The following is a 19,504-nucleotide window of genomic DNA, read 5'->3' on the forward strand; positions in this document are numbered from 1 at the left end:
AACACATGCATTTTCATAGCCCATGATGTGTAATTTATTTTAGTTAGAATTGGGTATCTTAAACCGAAAGAACTTTCTTTTCCCTTGTTCGTCTCCATTTCCTTGAAGTCTGGCTTGCGATCGAGTGCAGCTCTGATATCAGGTGTAGAATATAGACAAGAACAATACTGTTAAACAGAAATGAAAACAGCTATATTGATAACTGATGAGTTTTACAATCTGAGAGAGTTAACTAAAACAAATGCAACTGAAGCAAATTTATCTAAAACTAATGAACCTAAACCGATAGATACAAACCAGGGCTAAACACCTTAGTTTTCTGCACCACTTATTCTCCTGACTACACATCCTAACAACTCTGGAGTCCTACTCTTACTGGAAATACTAATACTAGTGACCAGCTGATTTATTTAAACAATAAAACAAATAAAACATTTAGATTAATTCCAACAGAGCCAACGACAAGCTAAGGATTGGTTCGAAGCTCCAGTTGAAATTCTTGGACTTGAGCAGTTGAAACATGTATGGTCCTGGTGCTTCCTTGGGGATCATTTTGACACCACAAGGTTATGACCGGTGTTAGATATCGAGCTGGGCTTTTCTTCGATTCTGCTGAGTTTAATTTTTCTATATCTGTATTTGTGTTATATTTGGAATGCAAATTTCATTTTCTATGAGTGATGTTATTTATTTTTAATGTGATTGATTTGTGTTGTGTTTATATATCTCATAATATCTCTTCATACATGAAACCATAAAACCAGAACTTAAATTCACCATCTTCACAATAAAATTGTTGTAGAGCTCTAATATTTTTATTATAAGAAAAATTCAATGGAAAACAATAATGTTAATATTCAAAAAACAGTTAAAATAATTAACAAAAAAATCCAGGATAAATTACAAATATAGCAGTGTGAATACCAACTAATTTGGATTACATTCAAAAACTATCGTATGGATTATAGCTGCTGTACATACATGTAACTCTCCAAGTGCAACGACTAAATTCAAAAATAAACATTAACAGTCAAAACACAATTAACAGCCTTTATTAAATATGTTTCGACTAATAATATCAGACAGACACCACAAGGTTATGCCCCGTGTTAGATATCGAGCTAGGCTTTTCTTCAATTCTGCTGAGTTTAATTTTTCTATATCTGTATTTGTGTTATATTTGGAATGCAGATTTCATTTTCTATGAGTGATGTTATTTGTTTTTTATGTGATTGTTCTGTATTGTGTTTATATATCTCATAATATCTCTTCATACATGTAACTCTATTAATCTCAGCCAGTTCTGACGAGCAATAGCATCTGATAATCAAGCCTTGATATAAGTAAAGGTGTTAGGCCATTAACAGCTAAAGTTGTATTTATTTGGGGTTTCCTGGAAGAGAATAAACATAAGTATTAATAAATGTGCCGCATTATACATAACATATGCCATGAAGAGCTTAGAATCCATATTGACGCATCCATATAGGATCTATCCTTGACCAATCAAAAAAAGAGTAAACACCTCTCCTAGCAATCAGCTAGGTGATCCTGAGCCAAACTTTAATGATCAATTTTGGATGTATAAAAGAAGGATATTAGAGGATATTTGACTTTAAATTTTATTAACGCGTTAAATTTTTTTTGCATGAATGGGACAAATATTAGGTGTCCAAGTTTCAAGTGTGAGAATTGCCAAATTTGGAATGGGGAGAAAGTAAATTTGCACCTATTAAAAAAGGGTTTGTGAAGGGGTATTATGTGCAGGATCAGCATGGAGAGCCATACATTGTTAGACCAAATGGAGGACAGTCATTCGCACATTATTGCAATAATCAATGTGAAAGAGATGAAGACAACCTCGTAAAAATAATTACCTTAATATATTGCAAATAAATCGCTCGTGTGATTCTTTGATATTTGTTAGTTTAATGTTGATAAGAATCACAAAGAATTGTAATTTATCACATAGTTCAGATGTAGAGAGTTCAGATATGAGATGTGAGAAGAAGAAATGGGCATAACCAACTTTGTAAACAAATTTTTGATATTAAATAAGGTAATAAGACAAGTTAGGTTGATAACATTAAATTAAAGTACTGTAATTTACTCTGGGAACAACAACGGATATAACTACATGTATAAATTTAACTGATTTATAGTTATAATGAATTGGTAACGATATACTAACATAATATAGTTTACATTATGGCGATATCATTCTGTTACTAACCGGTTGCTATTTCATTACAAGTTCATAAACAAAAATGTGATAACAATCCATTAGCATTTCGTTGGTAGGTTTGCGCAGGAATTTTTCGCGCCTATTTTCCCAATAAAAATATATGTTAGTAACATATATGTCGGTGTTATGTAGGGCTGCCATTTGACCTTTCTAAATTTTGATTTGCCTCAGGAATTTGTTAGTAACCGCTGATCGACTGTTCTCTTTTGTTAAATTGTATTAACATTATTGCGTATTCTTGTAGTGATAGAATCTAATGCCATAACGACCAAATGTTATCATCAAGTAGTCTGAGGTACACATCTAATCCTTCATGAGTGCTCAACTACTCCCTTAGGTGATGCAGGTGCCATGTCACAAAGCAGAGGCAGTGCATATTATTTCAAAGGAGATCCTGACATGAGAGAATGCATCAAGTGTGGAATAATCCCATTATCTGCTTCTTTTTATATTCTTTAATTTATCTTGCAGAGATTAAATAGTGCATCAAGAACCCATAATGATTTACTTTAAACTGGGAATTTGAGCAATTACACACCGGTATATACCCCTGGTGATATAGAAGCGCAATTTTCTGTTAAAAAACATAAATGGCTACAACATAGTTCTGAAGAAGAAGCATATGTTCCAAGCACTCTCCTCGTTGTGGATGTGGGATTCAAGAGGGATTTCTTCGAGGTTATGATTTGGGATCAAATATTTGATTGCATCTGATTTCCGAAGATTCTCTAAACAGTGTGTGTCTGTTTAGTGATGATTTATACACTTTACAACTGTCGAATAATACAGGGAAAATTAAAAAGAATGAGTGAGAAATTACTAGGTTAGACAAAGTTATTTATAGAAGTACATAGTACCGTCAAAAGTAAATTCGACTAATCATACTTTGACTACATGTACACATGTAGGACTTCACAGTTGTGTCCGATAAAGAAAATTCCAGTAGAAGGTAAGCCACCTTTTAAATGAATATCTGCATTCCATGGTGGAACTATATGGGAAAGTAAACCAGATGATATAGAACTCATAGTTCTAAATATCTGCATTCCAAGGTGGAACATTACAGATTTATTCTCTGGAATTAGAATCTATCCCAAATTAAGGCCAACCTGCACTAGGTTTTAAAAATTATTACAACTACTTCTAAAACAGTAGTATTTAAAACTGTTAAAATAATTAAATGGTAATCCGCGATAAATTCCAAATATTTTGGCATTTAAATGCTTCCGGGAATACCACGGATAAATTTGGATTACATTCAAAAAGATAAAAACTATAGTCTATAATGTAAGGATCATCAGTGGTACATATACATGTAACTATAAGTGTATGAAGGAGAAAACTATGTCGAAGAAGCCTCATATGGGGAAAAATCCAAAACTCGTAAAATAGAAAGTGCACGGGCGTACGCGAGTGCGGGAGCAAGTACGGGTCGAATCACAGAGAACGCGAATCATGTATTTTAATTATAAAACTAAGAAGAATAATGAACTAATACTTATAAATATTACATTTAAAAGATCTAAGAAACGGATTTCATCGGCTAAACACAAATATCATGGCATAAACATGTATTTTTTAGCAAATAAACTCAGAAGTATTTAGAGTTAAGCCTTCCAATGACTCCAAATTAAGTTTCATTTAAAACCATAAAAATATTTCACATTCATTTTACCAATTAAATCAACTCTAAAAATTATACGAATCCTATTTATACGAACTCCTAACTCTACTTGTGTGGCTCGTATAAAAATACCCACATGATATTAGAGATAATCAATAAAAATAACATGTAACAATTAAGGCGCGTACACCATGATATTGGGTCCCTTTACCCACTACATCTGTCCCTTAGAAATGGCTTAGTTGAACATCATCGAGACCATGATATAAGAAAATTTCCAAGAATCAAAACAAATTTCAAGCTTTTATTAATAATGAAATTTCGTTTACAAGGGAGAAAAAGATGAAGAGAGATACAAGAGAGAGGGAAGAGATATGTGAGATAAGATATGTGGGGTGTGAGACTAGGGGGTCTATTTATACTAAAATATTACACATTAATATTGATTATAAAGATCTTATAACTGATTTGTAACAAACTTTGTGACCAAATGCTTGCAAAGCTTTCCCTTATAAAAAGATTTATGCTCGATTCACCACGATCCTAGTGACTCATGATGACAAAACACAATATTCTGACTTGTTGCCCAATTAGTAATATATTATATAATATAATACACTAATATTATATAATAAAAATGTGTAATCCAATTCTTCCATATCAAAACTATGCTCATCCTCGAGAATATACAAAAACCAGACTCACTGTCCTTAGAATTGTTGAATGATGGGATTTGAAGGCCATAATAATAAGAGACAACTATAATCTTGACGAAACAACTCTTGATGAAATTTATGGGATGCTCAAGACTCATGAACTTGAGATGGAACAAAGAAGCGAGAGGAATGAAGAAAGTCAAGAACAATTTCCTTTGTGGATGAGGAGGAAAGTCACAAAGTAGCTGCCTCAAGAAAAAGCAAGGAAAAAGCTCTCATCACAAAGTCCGATACTGAGTCATCAAGTTCTAAAAGTGATGATGACTCAGAAACTGAAAGTATACCTGAGATGGACCATGATGAGGAGATGATGAAGCTGTGTGCTCTTATGGTGAAAGGAATAACAAAGATTGCATACAAGAAATTCAGAATATGAAAGAAGTTTTCCACGAAAGGTGCAAGTTCTGAAAAGAAAGGTTTCAGAAAATCTGAAGGCAAAAGAGGAAAGTCTGACAGACGAGATTATTCAAATGTTAAATGCTACAACTGTGGTAAGAAATGCCACATATCTCCAGATTGCAGAAAAGGGTAAAGTGACAAAGGAAAGGCTCTTGTCATAAAGAAGAAAAGCTGGTCAGATGTTTCAGATTCTGAGGGTGAGGAAAACTATGCCTTGATGGCAAATGCTGATAGCAGTTCTGAAACTGCTGACTTAAAGGTACCTCAAACTACTTATGCCTTTCATACTGATGATATTACAGAGTTGAGAAGATATCCTAAAACCATGTTCATTAGTTATAAAGATCGAACTTTAACATGTGAAAGATTAACTTCTGAAAATCTTGCTTATAAAAAGAGGAATGATTATTTAGAAAAAGAGTTAGTCATGTTCCATCAAACTCAGAAAGATAGAGATGATGCCTTTTGTGTTAGGGATGAAGTGTTAAAAATGAATAAATCTCTAAAACCTGATTTAGAAAAGGAAAGAGAGATTATCAGGACTTGGACTAACTCTGGTAAACCAACTCAGGATATTCTTAGTAGTGGAAACTGGAAAGAGGGCTTAGGTTATGGAGATGGTAAGAATAGTAAGGAAACTATAGAAACTGAGCCTATACTTGTTAAACAAAAACCAAATGTAAATCTTTTTAAGTTTGTCACTACAAAGTCTGATATTGATAAATCAGAAGTTAAGGAGAAAAAAACTTCTGACAAACCTAAAGAGGATAAGCCAACTGAAGTTAACATAGGCTTAATGACTAAGAAGCAGCTTAAGCATAAGCTAAAAGATGTTAAGAATGTAAACAAGGTAAACCCACCTAGGAAAAATAGGAATGGAAAGGAAGGTGTGAACAAAAGTAACAATTATAAGCCTGTTCATAATGCTCCTAGAAAACATGTCATAACTGTGGAAATTCTAACCATCTGGCTTCTTTTTGCAGGAAGAATAAGAATACAATCTCCTTACCTTCAAAATCTGGAGTTAAGAGTCAGTCTGTTAGATATAAGCCACAAAATCCTTGTTTTCATTGTGGTAGTTTATGGCATTCTATTTATATTCCTTCTAGTGTAAGTTCTATGCAAAGTCTGATATTGCAAATTTTGATAAGAAAACTGTTAAAATAAACTCTGATGCTAAATCCGCTGCAAATGTTAACAAACATAAAAAGGCCAAAGGATCCAAGCAAGTCTGGGTCCTTAAAACTAATCATTAGTGGTCTTTGTGATTGTAGGGCAACAGGAAGAACAACCTAGTTCTGGACAGTGGATGTTCAGGATATATGACTGGAAATAAAGCCCTGCTATAAGACTTTATGGAGAAAGCTAGCCCAAGTGTTTCTTATGGAGATGACAACATTGGAAAAACTCTGGGATATGACAATATCAATCTTGGGAATGTCATTATTGAAAAAGCGGCTCTGGTCTAAGGACTTATACACAATCTGCTGAGTGTGAGTCAAATCTATGACAGAGGTTATCATGTGGATTTCTTTGAAGAACACTGTGAAGTTGTAAGCAAATCTACAGGCAAAGTTGTTCAGAAAGGATACAAGAGCATGGTAACATTTATAAAGCTAAGCTTTCAACAAGTACTAATGGTTATGCAATATGTCTGTTGAGTAGAGCATCAATTAAACAAAGCTGGGATTGGCACAAGAAACTCTCTCATTTAAATTTCAACAATATAAATGAACTAGTCAAGAAAGATCTAGTGAGAGGACTGCCAAAATCAGTATTTGCTCCTGATGGTCTTTGTGATTCATGTCAGAAGGCAAAATAAAGAAAATCTTCATTCAAGAGCAAGACTGAATCATCAATTATTGAGCCTTATCACCTACTACATGTTGATCTATTTGGTCCAGTTAATGTCATGTCTATTGCAAAGAAGAAATATGCTATGGTCATAGTGGATGAGTTCACCAGATACACATGGGTGTATTTCTTGCACACAAAAAGTGAAACTGCATCTATCTTGATTGATCATGTCAAGCAACTGGATAAATTGGTGAAAGATTCTGTGAAGATCATAAGGAGTGATAATGGCACTGAGTTCAAGAATTTGATTATGGAAGAAATCTGCAAAGACCATGGAATAAAGCAGGAATTCTCTGCTCCTGGAACTCCACAACAAAATGGAGTTGTTGAAAGAAAGAATAGAACTCTTATTGAAGCTGAAGGAACTACGCTTGATGAAGCAAAGTTGCCAACCTACTTTTGGGCTGAAGCTGTACAGACTGCTTGTTTTACTCAGAATGCAACACTCATTAACAAGCATGGAAAAATACCAGATGAGATGGTGAAGAAAAAGAAGCCAAATCTGAAGTATTTTCATGTATTTGGATGCAAGTATTTTGTTCTTAAGACTCATCCCGAATACCTATCTAATTTTGATCTAAAAGATGATGAATGAATTTTTTTTGGATATCCACTTTCTAAAATAGCCTTCAGAGTCTACAATTTAAGAACAAGGGTTATCATGGAATCTATCAATGTCTCTTTTGATGATAAGAAGATTACTGGACTTGAAGATTTCAATGATCATGAACAGTTGAGATTCGAAAATAAAGTTTTAAATTCTGATGTTGTAAATCCTGATACTATAAACTCTAATAGATGAAACTCTGATGTTATTGAAACTGTGGTGAGTACGCCTAAGGAAAATGCACCTGTGCAGGGGGAGGATACTGAAGATCCAACCACATCTCAAGAAACATCAGAATCTACAACAGACTCTTCAAGTTCTGATGGGCCAAGTTCTAATAATTCTGGAAACTCATGTTCTGATATTTCTGGAAACTCAAATAATGAAGGATCCAACTCAGAGAGCATAATTTCAGGGGGAGCATCAGAAAATGTTGATGGAGATATCATGGATCATGGGGGAGCATCCAGTTCTAGAGAAAGCCTTCCATCTGCAAGGAAGTGGACTAAAGCACATACATGACCTAAATATTGGAAATCCTGATGCAAGTGTCAGAACTAGAACATCTATATCAAATGAATGTCTTTATCATTCTTTTCTCTCTCAGAATGAACCAAAAAAAGTGCAAGAAGCTCTGCAAGATGCTGATTGGGTGCAAGCAATACAGGAAGAGTTTAATGAATTTCAAAGAAATAAAGTTTGGACCCTAGTACCAAGACCAAGGAATAGATCAGTTGTTGGTATAAAATGGGGGTTCAAAAACAAAACTGATAGTGACGACATAATTACAAGAAACAAAGCAAGGCTGGTTGTAAAAGGATATTCTCAACATGCGGGAATTGATTATGATTAAACATTTACACCAGTTGCTAGATTAGAAGCCATAAGAATATTTTTGGCTTATGCTGCTCACAAGAACTTTAAAGTCTTTCAAATGGATGTGAAAAGTGTTTTCTTAATGGAGAATTGGGAGATGAAGTATATTTAAACAACCTCCTGGCTTTCTAGATCCCAAATTTCCCAATCATGTCTACAGGCTTGATGAATCACTTTATGGCCTTAAGCAAGCTCCAAGAGCATGGTATGAGACATTAGCTCAGTTTCTTCTGGAAACTGGATTTAACAGACGAACTATTGACAAAACACTGTTCTACCTCAACCATGGAAATGACTTACTTTTGGTGCAAATATATGTTGATGATATCATTTTTGTTTCTACAAATGACATACTTTGTAAGAAGTTTGCCAAACTGATGCAGTCAAGATATCAAATGAGTATGATGGGAGAACTTAACTATTTTTTGGGCTTTCAAGTCAAGTAGAATGAAGAAGGAACTTTTATTTGTCAATCTAAGTACACTAGAAATTTGTTGAAGAAATTTGGAATGCAGGATTGTTCAAGTGCATCCAAGTAGATATTACTTATTACAGAGGTATTACTGATTACAGAGGTAAATCAGTAGATATTACTGATTACAGAGGTATGATTGGCTCTCTACTTTACCTAACTGTAGGTAGACCCGATATCATATATGCTACCTGTCTTTGTGCAAGATTTCAAGCAGATCCAAGAGAACCTCACTTAACAGCTGTGAAAAGAATTTTCAAGTACCTTAAGGGTACGGCTGATCTGGGATTGTGGTATCCTAGAGAATCAGACTTTAAGCTAATAGGTTACTCAGTTACAGATTTTGCAGGATGCAAAATTGACAGGAAAAACACAAGTGGAAGCTGCCAATTTCTTGGAGGCAGATTGGTTTCTTGGTTTAGCAAGAAACAAAAGTCAATTTCCACATCAACTGCAGAAGCAGAATACATTGCTGTAGGAAGCCGTTATGCACATATTCTTTGGATGAAGAATCAGTTATCCGATTATGGGTTAGCATTTTCTAAAATCCCTATTTACTGTGAGAATCAAAGTGTTATTGCTATGACTGGTAATCCAGTTCAGCACTCAACGACAAATCACAAAAGCATTAGGTACCACTTCATAAGGGAACATGTGGATGAAGGTACAGTGGAATTGCATTTTGTTCCCACAGATCAATAACTAGCAGATATCTTCACAAAACCACTGTGTGAAGCTAATTTTACAAGATTGGTAAATGAACTTGGAATGGTTTCAGGTTCTTTCTCTAAATCTACTTAGTTTATGTTCTGATACATCAGACTTTATGATCAGTATTTACAGATATTACTATCTTTGTGTATTATGTGCTTAAATTGAAAATTACTTTAAGTACCGATTGTTGTCTGTTATTTGACCCGGCGGGTTATTTTGGCGACCCAGTATTTCTGCCTTTTTCTTTTTAATTTTGATTCGAAATTCATTTTGTTTTACTAATAATCATTTATTTTGTTTTCAAAAATCATTTACTTATTATTTTTAATTCTAAAAATTATTTTCTTAATTATTTTATATTCCTATAATTATTTTCTTTTATTATTTTAAAATATCTAATTTGATTTAATTATTTATAATTCGTTTTAGTTAATTATTTATGAATATAATTAATTGATTATAATCATTTAATCTATTAATTTCATTTATAAATAGTTAAATAAATGTAAATTATTTATAATTAATTCAAATAATCCCTAAAATTTATTTTTGATCTTTTACAAATTTTATTTTGGTATTTAAAAATCAATTATTATTATTAATAATTTATTTATTTCTAATTATTTTGTATTTTATTCATAATAAATAAACCGTTCGTCTGTTTAATACGAAACGAACGCGTACGGACTCAGAAAAACATTACGGTTTCAATAAAATACTTTTGAGAACTAATTTCCTTTGTATTGCAATGTCATTTGATTTGTTAGTCTTTTGAGTCAGTATTTGATCGGTAAACGCTAATATTGACCTGATTTTAATTCTAAACACAGTGAGACATATCTTTTAACGATCTGGCCTATATGTTACATGAAATATATGAGTACATGTTTTAAGAATACCATGATTACGTGTTATGCGATATGTATGATATCTATTTATAGTTTTAAAATGCCATGATTAGTTATAAACGATCGGGTAGATGTAAAGACGTATAATTACGCCGATTGAGTTTGGTTCTGTCAGTTAAGATAGTCCTTTTGTTTATAAAATCAAGTAGCAAGGATTGCAGTCATGTGTGAGACGGAGATAGTAGCCAGTAGCTATAAGCAGAGTTATAGTGAAAAGTTATTGAGCATACCAGGCAAGTACCCTAACTTCACTTACCGTTCAAGTGACGTTTATATCGAATCATATTATGCAAGTATTTATAACTTCCTTTATCATTCAAGTGATATTGACTCCGAATTTTATTCATTCAATTTCTCTACTATTCTAAGTTCAGAATAGTGAAATATTTTTACATTTCGCTACAACTTACTCTATACAGTGAAACTTTGAATTGAGATTAGCGAATAACTAATTGTTCTAGTTATTTTGCCATTGGTTGTTGAGATGACTCTAGACCATGAGAAATGGGGAGTTATGTGGTTAAGGATGTCATTTAATTCGAGTCCTTTGACGGAAAATTATTTTTTATGGGTTGGATGGTTGCGTAAGAAGCCGTGGCGGCGGTCCAACGTGAGGTATGTGTTATACAAGATATAACACCTTGCTAGGCCGATATGTGCCTTGGGTACCTTTTGTTAGTTGGATATGCTTGGCATACCAGTGTTGCTCCGCGGCTAATCACCGACGGCAACACACCGTCGTTCGAGGATTTCAATCCCAAAATAAAATATATATCCAAATATTGTTTATTATCAAATATATATCAGTTTTTGATACTGTTCAGCTATTGTGGTTTGGTTTTGTTCATCATAGATATTGTTGTTGTTGTTCTAAGTCATAAACTATATACTACTTGCTGAGCATTTCTTTCGCTCATACTTGGTGCATACCCTGATGCTTACGGCTAGGCCAGGGCAAGCTTGAGTTCCAGGTCTGAGGTTGTGTGTGTGTAGATAATTTAGTGTATTTTCCGGGTAGACATTTGGGACGCTGAGCTAGTCTAGAGGTTTGTAATAAATTTTGAATAAGTTGTAAAACTAATTAGACTTATGGTTTGTAATAACAGTTGGTTTGTATTAGTGTCTGTTTCATTCTAAAATCTATGATCGATCCAGTTGCATGCAAGGGGTCACATTTATTATATTATTCTGCTGTGAGTATTTTATTATGGTTTATTGGCTAGTGACCCCCAAATCAGGACCCTGGGTTTGGAGGGCGTCACAAATTCACTACAAGAAAGAAATGGATAGTTCGATCGTGTAAATATATAGATGTGTGGGAGTGAGTATACAATTGGTGAAAAGTTCGTCGGGGGTTTGAAAAGTCTAATGGCTCGGCCGCTCGGATAATGTATAGCATAGAGTTATCTCAGCTTATTAGTTTAACTTCTATAGTGCCAGGGAGAGAAGGAGGAGACAGGCGAGTTTTTCCAAATGAACCAAAAATGAATCCCTAACATTATTTTTCCCTTCCTTTTGTCCCGCCTCTGTCTATCTGTTTAGCCGCCCAATCCAATTTTCAACAGCCCAACCCATATCAATTCATTTTTTAATTTTATAAATTTTATAATGTTATTTAAATCATGCATACGAATATTATCATTAATTTATTAAAATAATTAATTTATGAAAAAGTAATAATATTATGAGGTATTATTTTTTATAAAATATTTTAGTGATATCAAGTAAATTTTTTATTTTATTAAATTAATTATAAAAACATATTCATTTTATTTAAAATTATAAAAAAATATTTTAATTTCTATAAATATAAGAATAATTTGTTTATATTTTGGGCTTTCACTTTTCAAAAACTCTACAAACTATTTTATTCAAACATACTACTTTTAAAGATAAATTTAAAATTCAATTTCATTTAAAAAAATATTCAACTACTTATGGCAACAGGATCCATGCGTTGCAATAGAGAAGACATCTATGTTAACACCAAAGATTTATTGAGCTATTGCAACATCTTATTATGCCTATTGCAACCCCAAAATCTGGGTGTTGTGATAGGACCATAATTTCATATATATTGCAACGCTTTCTAAGGCAATACCAGGAAAAAATGTGCAAATAGGTCATCTACGGCGTAGACATTCACCCCCTCGTATGTACCTTTTGGACCTAACAATAATAGGGGAGAGCACGATTCAGTTCGGTTCCAGTTTTAACCGAGCCAGAAATCGAAGATCTCCAACCGAACTGCCGGTTTTATTTTAAAAAATCTCGATCCTGTTACACTCGGTTCGTTTTCGGTTTCAAAACTGTTAGAAGAAAAATTATATGAATTCATAATTTTATTAAGAGCCACCTCCTTAATTTTGCAAGCCATGCTAAACACACTTAATTCTTCTTGGAATTTTACCTTTTTTCGCCTTGTAGTTTACAAATTTATGATTTAAAATTTTGTGATTTTGATTATGAACTCCTTGTGTTTGAGGATCAAAATTTCACTTATACTTGGAGAACATGTGTACACAGCCCCTAACAAACATAGCAACCAGATGTCCTACACGAAAGGGTCATTACCCTCGAGTTCTTTTAGAAGGTAGAATGTCGACATTGCTTTAACTTAACTTAGAACAGTAAAAACTAAGCTCCAAACTTTTTTAACATAACATTTGCAAATCACTTAAAAATTAAATTTTAACGTGGAGACCCAACTTTTATATCAAAACTTTACATAATATAAGTTATAAGTTATATATATATATATATATATTAAAATATATTCCCTCAGTCCCACTGAATTCTTTACATATTTTTTTCTCATGTCTTCCACGCATCTTAAAGCTATTCTAAAGTATAGTTCTATAATTTATTTAGAAATTTTTGTTTATGTATAAAAGTTTAAAAATTATACCTTTTATTTAAAAGAAAAAACTATAATTAATTAGGGAATATGGGAGTCTTAAAATACGTGTCAATTCCCGTCCCTCAATGTAAAGAATCCAGTAGGATGGAAGGAGTAATATATTATATTATTCAGTTTGGTTCAATATTTTTGGTTAGGTTTAAGTCCAAAACTGAAACTGAGCTCCCTGTAGCCCTTGGATTTTCGATTTTGTTTGCATTCATTTTTACCATTTCGGATTTGGTTTCATTTTGATTTTAATGCTCACCCCTAATACTATATTTTAGTCATAGTAGCAATATCATAGTTCTGAATAAAAACTATATAGTTTAAGTTGGTAGAATCTTCCAACTTTTTTTATCGTAGGTAACCGGCAGCACTACCTTTCGGGTGCGTAGTGGGTAAACCCTACAGGGCTTACGCAATAGCCTACAAACCACGTCAACCATGGTAAAACGCATTTAAGTGACAGGCTGTGGCTGAGGAGACATAATCATAAAATCTCCTCTAGTGGGATTTGAACGTTAAAGTTGGTCTTATTCAGTCATGATTTTTAAGGATTTTCAAAGTCCATGGGTATTCAATTTAGATTTTGAAAAATACTTCGAAATTTGGAGTTATTCAATTTAGATTTTAAGAAATCCATTAAAATATGAGTAATTTAGATTTAAAAAATTCTATCAAAATCTTAGGGTATTCAATTTAGATTTTAAAAATTCTAATGAAAGATAATAGTATTCCAAAGTCCATGGATTTTATTTTATTTGATAAATATGTGGATTTTGATGGATTTGATAGTACATTTTCAATCTTTTGAAATTTCACCATAATATATGAGATTTTCAAAGATTTTTAAAAATCTTCACAAAATCATTAAGACTCTTCATAATTTTTTTATCAACTCTCTCAAATTCTGCTAACATTTAAAATCAATGAAAATCTTGTAAAATCCATAGATTATTATCAAAACTTCAAAATCACAATTGAATAAATCGTGTTGCTCTTACGAGTAATATTTGCTTTGAACAGTTATCTAGTGAATAAAATTGCTTATATAAAGAGAATAACAGTCATTAGAATTTTAGATTTAGAGAAGAAAATTATTTCATCTAATATAAAAGAAAAATATTTGTTTCTCTATCGAAATCAAAATCTCTCATTAAACTCCTCACAAGTCGATGTACAAAATATTAAATAATATTTAATATATAAATAAAAAAGACCCCTTAATAGTGTGATTGAGTGTATCCATTAGCCTAAAACTAGCCTCATATTTTAGAGGAAGACTAGCCGAGCCGGACCCGGTTTGTAAAAAACCGTGATTCAATCCATGGTTTTTTAAAACCCAGATAAAGCCCCAACCACGGGCGCTTTTTCTGCCTCTTTATTCGTAAATATCGAAATTATTGTTTGGTATATGCGAATTTGAACAAAATTAAAAAATTTAATAATCTTTATGTAAATTCAAACAAATAAAAAGTTATTTGCTTCATAAAAAATCTAAAGTTATTCTATGCATAAATAGGAACTAATATTTGACAATTCTTTACATGGGTGAACAAATAGAGATTCTTATTTTGTTTGGATAGGTATTTAAATTGTATATATTTAGTACTTTTAGTAATTTCTATGGGAAAGAAATAAATTATTTAATGCACAAATAGTAATTAATAAAAAAAGATTCTCATGTCACTGACTTTCATGTGACCATCAAAGCCAAACTTTCCTATAAAATTTTGTGTTTTTACGCTCCCAAGACCCATCATTCTCATTGGGTGAATTAAGAAAAATGCCAAGAATAAATTTGGGTCGCAGAAAAATCACACTGAGAAGAATGACTAATGAGAGTGATCTTGCAGCGACCTTTTCAAGAAAGCCACAGAAATCTGCACCCTCTGTGGTGTGAAAATAGCCCTCATTATTTTTTCACCAGGTGAAAAGAAGGTGTACTCTTTTGGACATCCCAACTTGGAGCTTCTCATTGATAAGTTCATTATCCCTCAAGACGCCAATCCAGTTGCTGAATCTGGTGTGCTTGACCAGGTGGATCCCCCAATTCTCGCAGAACTCAATGGTCATCTATCTATGTTGCATGACCACTTGGAAACTGAAAGGACCTCTGCTGAAAGGCTTGAAAAGGAGAGGTCACAACGACCAGAGGTGGATTGGTTTGAAGCTCCTGTTGAAAATCTTGGACTCGAGCAGCTCCAGATGTTGAAATCTGGATTGACAGGGGTCAAAAAGATGGTTGCAAATAGAAGAGACAATCTTGCCATGACGCAACAAGCTCAGGATCTGACACGCTTGAGTTTGGAAGGAGGAGAGCCAGCAGATGGCCCTGATGCTGCCTTTGGGATCGTTATGACACCACAAGGTTATATCCTGTGTTAGAGATCGCCCGGGCTTTTCCTCAATTCTATTGATTTTAGTTTTTCTATATCTGTGTTTTTATCATTTTTGGGATACAAGTAATTCGGTTTCCTAATCTTATTTTCTTTTATGTTATTATTCTGTTTCGTAATTTTAATTCTCATAAATAGCTATTCACTGATGAAACCATGAAGATGGCATTAGCCAATATTAACAAACAAAGAATTATCAATAAGAGCAAACGCCAAATCTCTAGACGATTGCGGAGACTAGTAAAAGCTCTAAATCATGATTTAACTTGAAAGTAGAATAAACCAGAACACAAATTCGCCCTCTTCACCATAACATTACTGCTCCGAGCTCTAACATTTTTAATATAATAAGATAAATTCAATGGAGTCTGTTTGATATAACATTGTGTGATCTCAATGAAGACTCTTACTATCACTCCCGCTGTTACATTTTGCAACACAAAGCGAAAGCTTTTATTTATTTTATGTCTTTTCTGTGATTAGTAATGAGGCATTTTTAAACAATTACATCTGAAGCTATTATAAGGAGCTCAATTATCTATATTGAAGATACAAATTAAATGAAATAAAATGGCATGCCTAATGCTTTTTTCATGTTCGGTTGGTCTTCACATTTCCCTCTGAACGTAATTTATTCTTCGGAATTAGCACACCAAATCCAAAGATTAAGTCTTAGTATATTGAAACATAATAGTTATTATCAATAGAATATGTATATCCATGCGAAGCAAATGTGTGCAATGTTGACTGTGATAATGGTGGATTGGTTGACATTCAAAATGCGAGAAAACAACTTTTCGGTCTCATCAATGCACGGAGACCGGCCTCCAAAGAAACAAGATGCAATAATGATTTTCCTCTTCAATTCTTGTGAGGCCTCTCCATATTCATACATCAACAACTAGTCAAAATAGAGTAATGGGAATTGAAACATCGTATTCAGTTTGTAAGAATCCTCGTATGTATGTATCTTGACACAATTAGAGATTTTAGTAATCTTTTTATATATATGCAAAAAAGATAATAAGTTGTTGGTACGTAAGAATTTACATATGTATCAATCTTCACACAATCAAAAAATTTAGTAATTTTTATATATACGCAAAATAGATAATAAGTTACTTGCTTTCCAATAAAATAATAAGTTATTCTATGCAAAACAATAACTAATCAGTGACAATTTCTTATATTGTTGTATGTGACAATGAGAATAGACTAATCACTTGTACATAACAGTAATAGACTTGAGCAAAATGGTAAGAATAAACTTGGGTCTCTAAAAGTTCACCATGAGAAGAATGACTAATGAAAGCAATTTTGTAGTGACCTTCTCTAAAAGGGGTGCAGGCTTGTTCAAGAAAGCCACTGAAATATGCACCCTTTGTTGTGTGAAAATAACCATCATTATTTTTTCACCAGGCGAAAAGAAGGTGTACTCCTTGTGATAACCCAACTTGGAACCTGTCATAGATAAGTTCATTACCCCACAACACGCCAATCCAGCTGCTGATTCGGGCGTGGTGCTTCAACTGGTGGATCCTCCCATCCTTGCAGAACTCAATGGTCATCTATCTATGTTGCATGACCACTTAAAAAATCTAGCGATCTATACTGAGAGGCTTCAGAGTGAGAGGAGCCTGTAGAATATAGACAAGAACAATACTGTTAAACAGAAATGAAAGCAGCTATATTGATAACTGATAAGTTTTACAATCTGAGAGAGTTAACTAAAACAAATGCAACTGAAGCAAATTTATCTAAAACTAATGAACCTAAACTGATAGATACAAACCAGGACTAAACACCTTAGTTTTCTCCACGACTTATTCTCTTGACTACACATCCTAACAACTCTGGAGTCCTACTCTTACTACAATACTAATACTAGTGACCAACTGATTTATTTAAACAATAAAACAAATAAAACATTTAGATTAATTCCAACATACACCCCCTTAATCTAAGCTGACTTGAGATGCTTAACACCCAACACGTTCCTCGTTTTCTCAAACTTTGCTACGGACAGTGCTTTAGTGAGAATGTTTGCACCCTGCTCATTTGTGCTGACATATTTAATTTTGATCAAACCTTGTTCCACGCATTCTCGTATAAAATGATAGCGAATGTCTATGTGCTTGCTCCTACCATGGAAGACCGGATTCTTGGCGAGATCAACAGCAGAACGATTATCGATATATAACATGACAGGCCCGGGCTCAACATCTGAAATGTAAATAAGAACTCGTTGCAGCCATATCCCTTGACAAGCAGCTGCTGTGGCTGCCATAAATTCTGCATCACACGACGATAATGCAACACATCTTTGTTTCTGAGAAATCCAAGTTATGAGACTGTCATCCAAGTAAAACGCCACTCCACCAGTGCTCTTACGATCGTCCAGACATCCTGCCAAGTCGCTATCTGAATAACCTGCCAGCAAATAGTTACCTTTTCCCGCCTTGTACAGTAATCCAAAATCCAAGGTTCCTCGTACATAATGCAATATTCTCTTAGCTGCAGAGAGATGTAACATAGTTGGGCGTTCCATGAACCGACTGACCACTCCTACTGCATAGGCGATATCAGGCCTGGTGTGCACTAGGTAGCGCAAACCTCCAATTATGGATTTAAATTCTGTCGGGTTCACAGGTTCACCATTTTCATCTTTGTGCAGCAGCAGTTTTGGTTCCATAGGATATTTGACGGATTACAGTCACTCATACCCGCCTTCTCCAGAATTTTCTTTGCGTAAGCCGTTTGTTTTAGTTCAATAAACCCCTGGCCTTGCTCGACTTCCCGACCAAGATAATAAGTGAGTCGTCCCAAATCAGACATCTCAAATTCCCTACCCATTTGCTCCTTGAAGTTGATTATATGTAAAGTACTGGTGCCGGTGATCAAAAGACTATAAACGTAGACACCAACGACTAGTGACTCGGTTCCATCTCTCCTGGTGTAAACAGCGTGCTCAAACGGACATTTAACAAACCCCAACTTGCAAAGACATTTATTGAGCTGAGCATACCAGGCCCTCGGTGCCTGACGTAAACCATAAAGGGCCTTTAACACCCTTTACACCTTTGACTCTTGTCCTCTTTTAACATACCCTTTAGGTTGCGCGACATACACCTCTTCCTGCAATTCTCCGTTGAGAAAAGCTGATTTTACATCAAGATGGTGTACTTCCAAAGAATTCTTTGCCACAAGAGCTAGTAAAAGTCTTACTGTTTCAAGCCGTATAACTGGGGCAAAAACCTCCTCATAATCTATCCCATATTTCTAAACATAAACCTTTGCCACTAACCGAGCTTTGTGTTTGGCAACTTCGCCATTAGTATCCTTCTTAGCCTTGAAAACCCACTTTAAGTCGATCGCTTTATGCCCCTTAGGCAGGTCTGTAAGAACCCAGGTCTGGTCTTTCTCGATAGCATCGAGTTCAGCTTTCATTGCGTTCTTCCAGATTCGACTCTTAGCAGCCTGATCATATAACACAGGTTTATCGATGCTCAACAAGAGCAATTCCTCTGTTAACTCTAAGTCTTCATCTTGAGCATAAATATCATTCAGATTTCTGAACCTCAGAGGTGCATTGCTTTCGCTCAAGGTAGCTGAGAGACTTCCTTTGTTTGTTTCAGATCTAGATTCAGTACTCTGAATGACAGACGCCTGAGTTTGAGGAGTTCCAGTCTGACTCTGACTCGAGGTACGGCTGCTTGATTGCAGTGTGGTCACAATGGTGTCTTCACTATCCGCGGTTTTAGCCTCAGGTTCAATATCTTCTATTC

General features: G+C 34.0%; 1 protein-coding gene across 1 annotated transcript; it reads left to right on the plus strand.

Annotated features, from left to right (window-relative positions):
• Positions 1-520: 520 nt before the first annotated feature.
• On the plus strand, positions 521-15,708 carry LOC141660639 (agamous-like MADS-box protein AGL62). Its single transcript, XM_074467628.1, has 2 exons — positions 521-566; positions 15,251-15,708. Exons 1-2 carry the CDS (start codon positions 521-523, stop codon positions 15,706-15,708), a joined length of 504 nt encoding a protein of 167 aa, XP_074323729.1.
• Positions 15,709-19,504: the final 3,796 nt, after the last annotated feature.

Source organism: Apium graveolens, chromosome 5, assembly GCF_009905375.1.
Source record: "Apium graveolens cultivar Ventura chromosome 5, ASM990537v1, whole genome shotgun sequence".
Classification (NCBI taxonomy): Eukaryota; Viridiplantae; Streptophyta; class Magnoliopsida; order Apiales; family Apiaceae; genus Apium; species Apium graveolens.

Bases quoted from the DNA above. Each gene is read 5' to 3' on its own strand.
- LOC141660639 (XM_074467628.1), top strand. From the start codon at position 521: ATGTATGGTCCTGGTGCTTCCTTGGGGATCATTTTGACACCACAAG. The intron at 567-15,250 runs GTTATGACCGGT...TTTTTTCACCAG, and splicing joins GATCATTTTGACACCACAAG to GTGAAAAGAAGGTGTACTCT.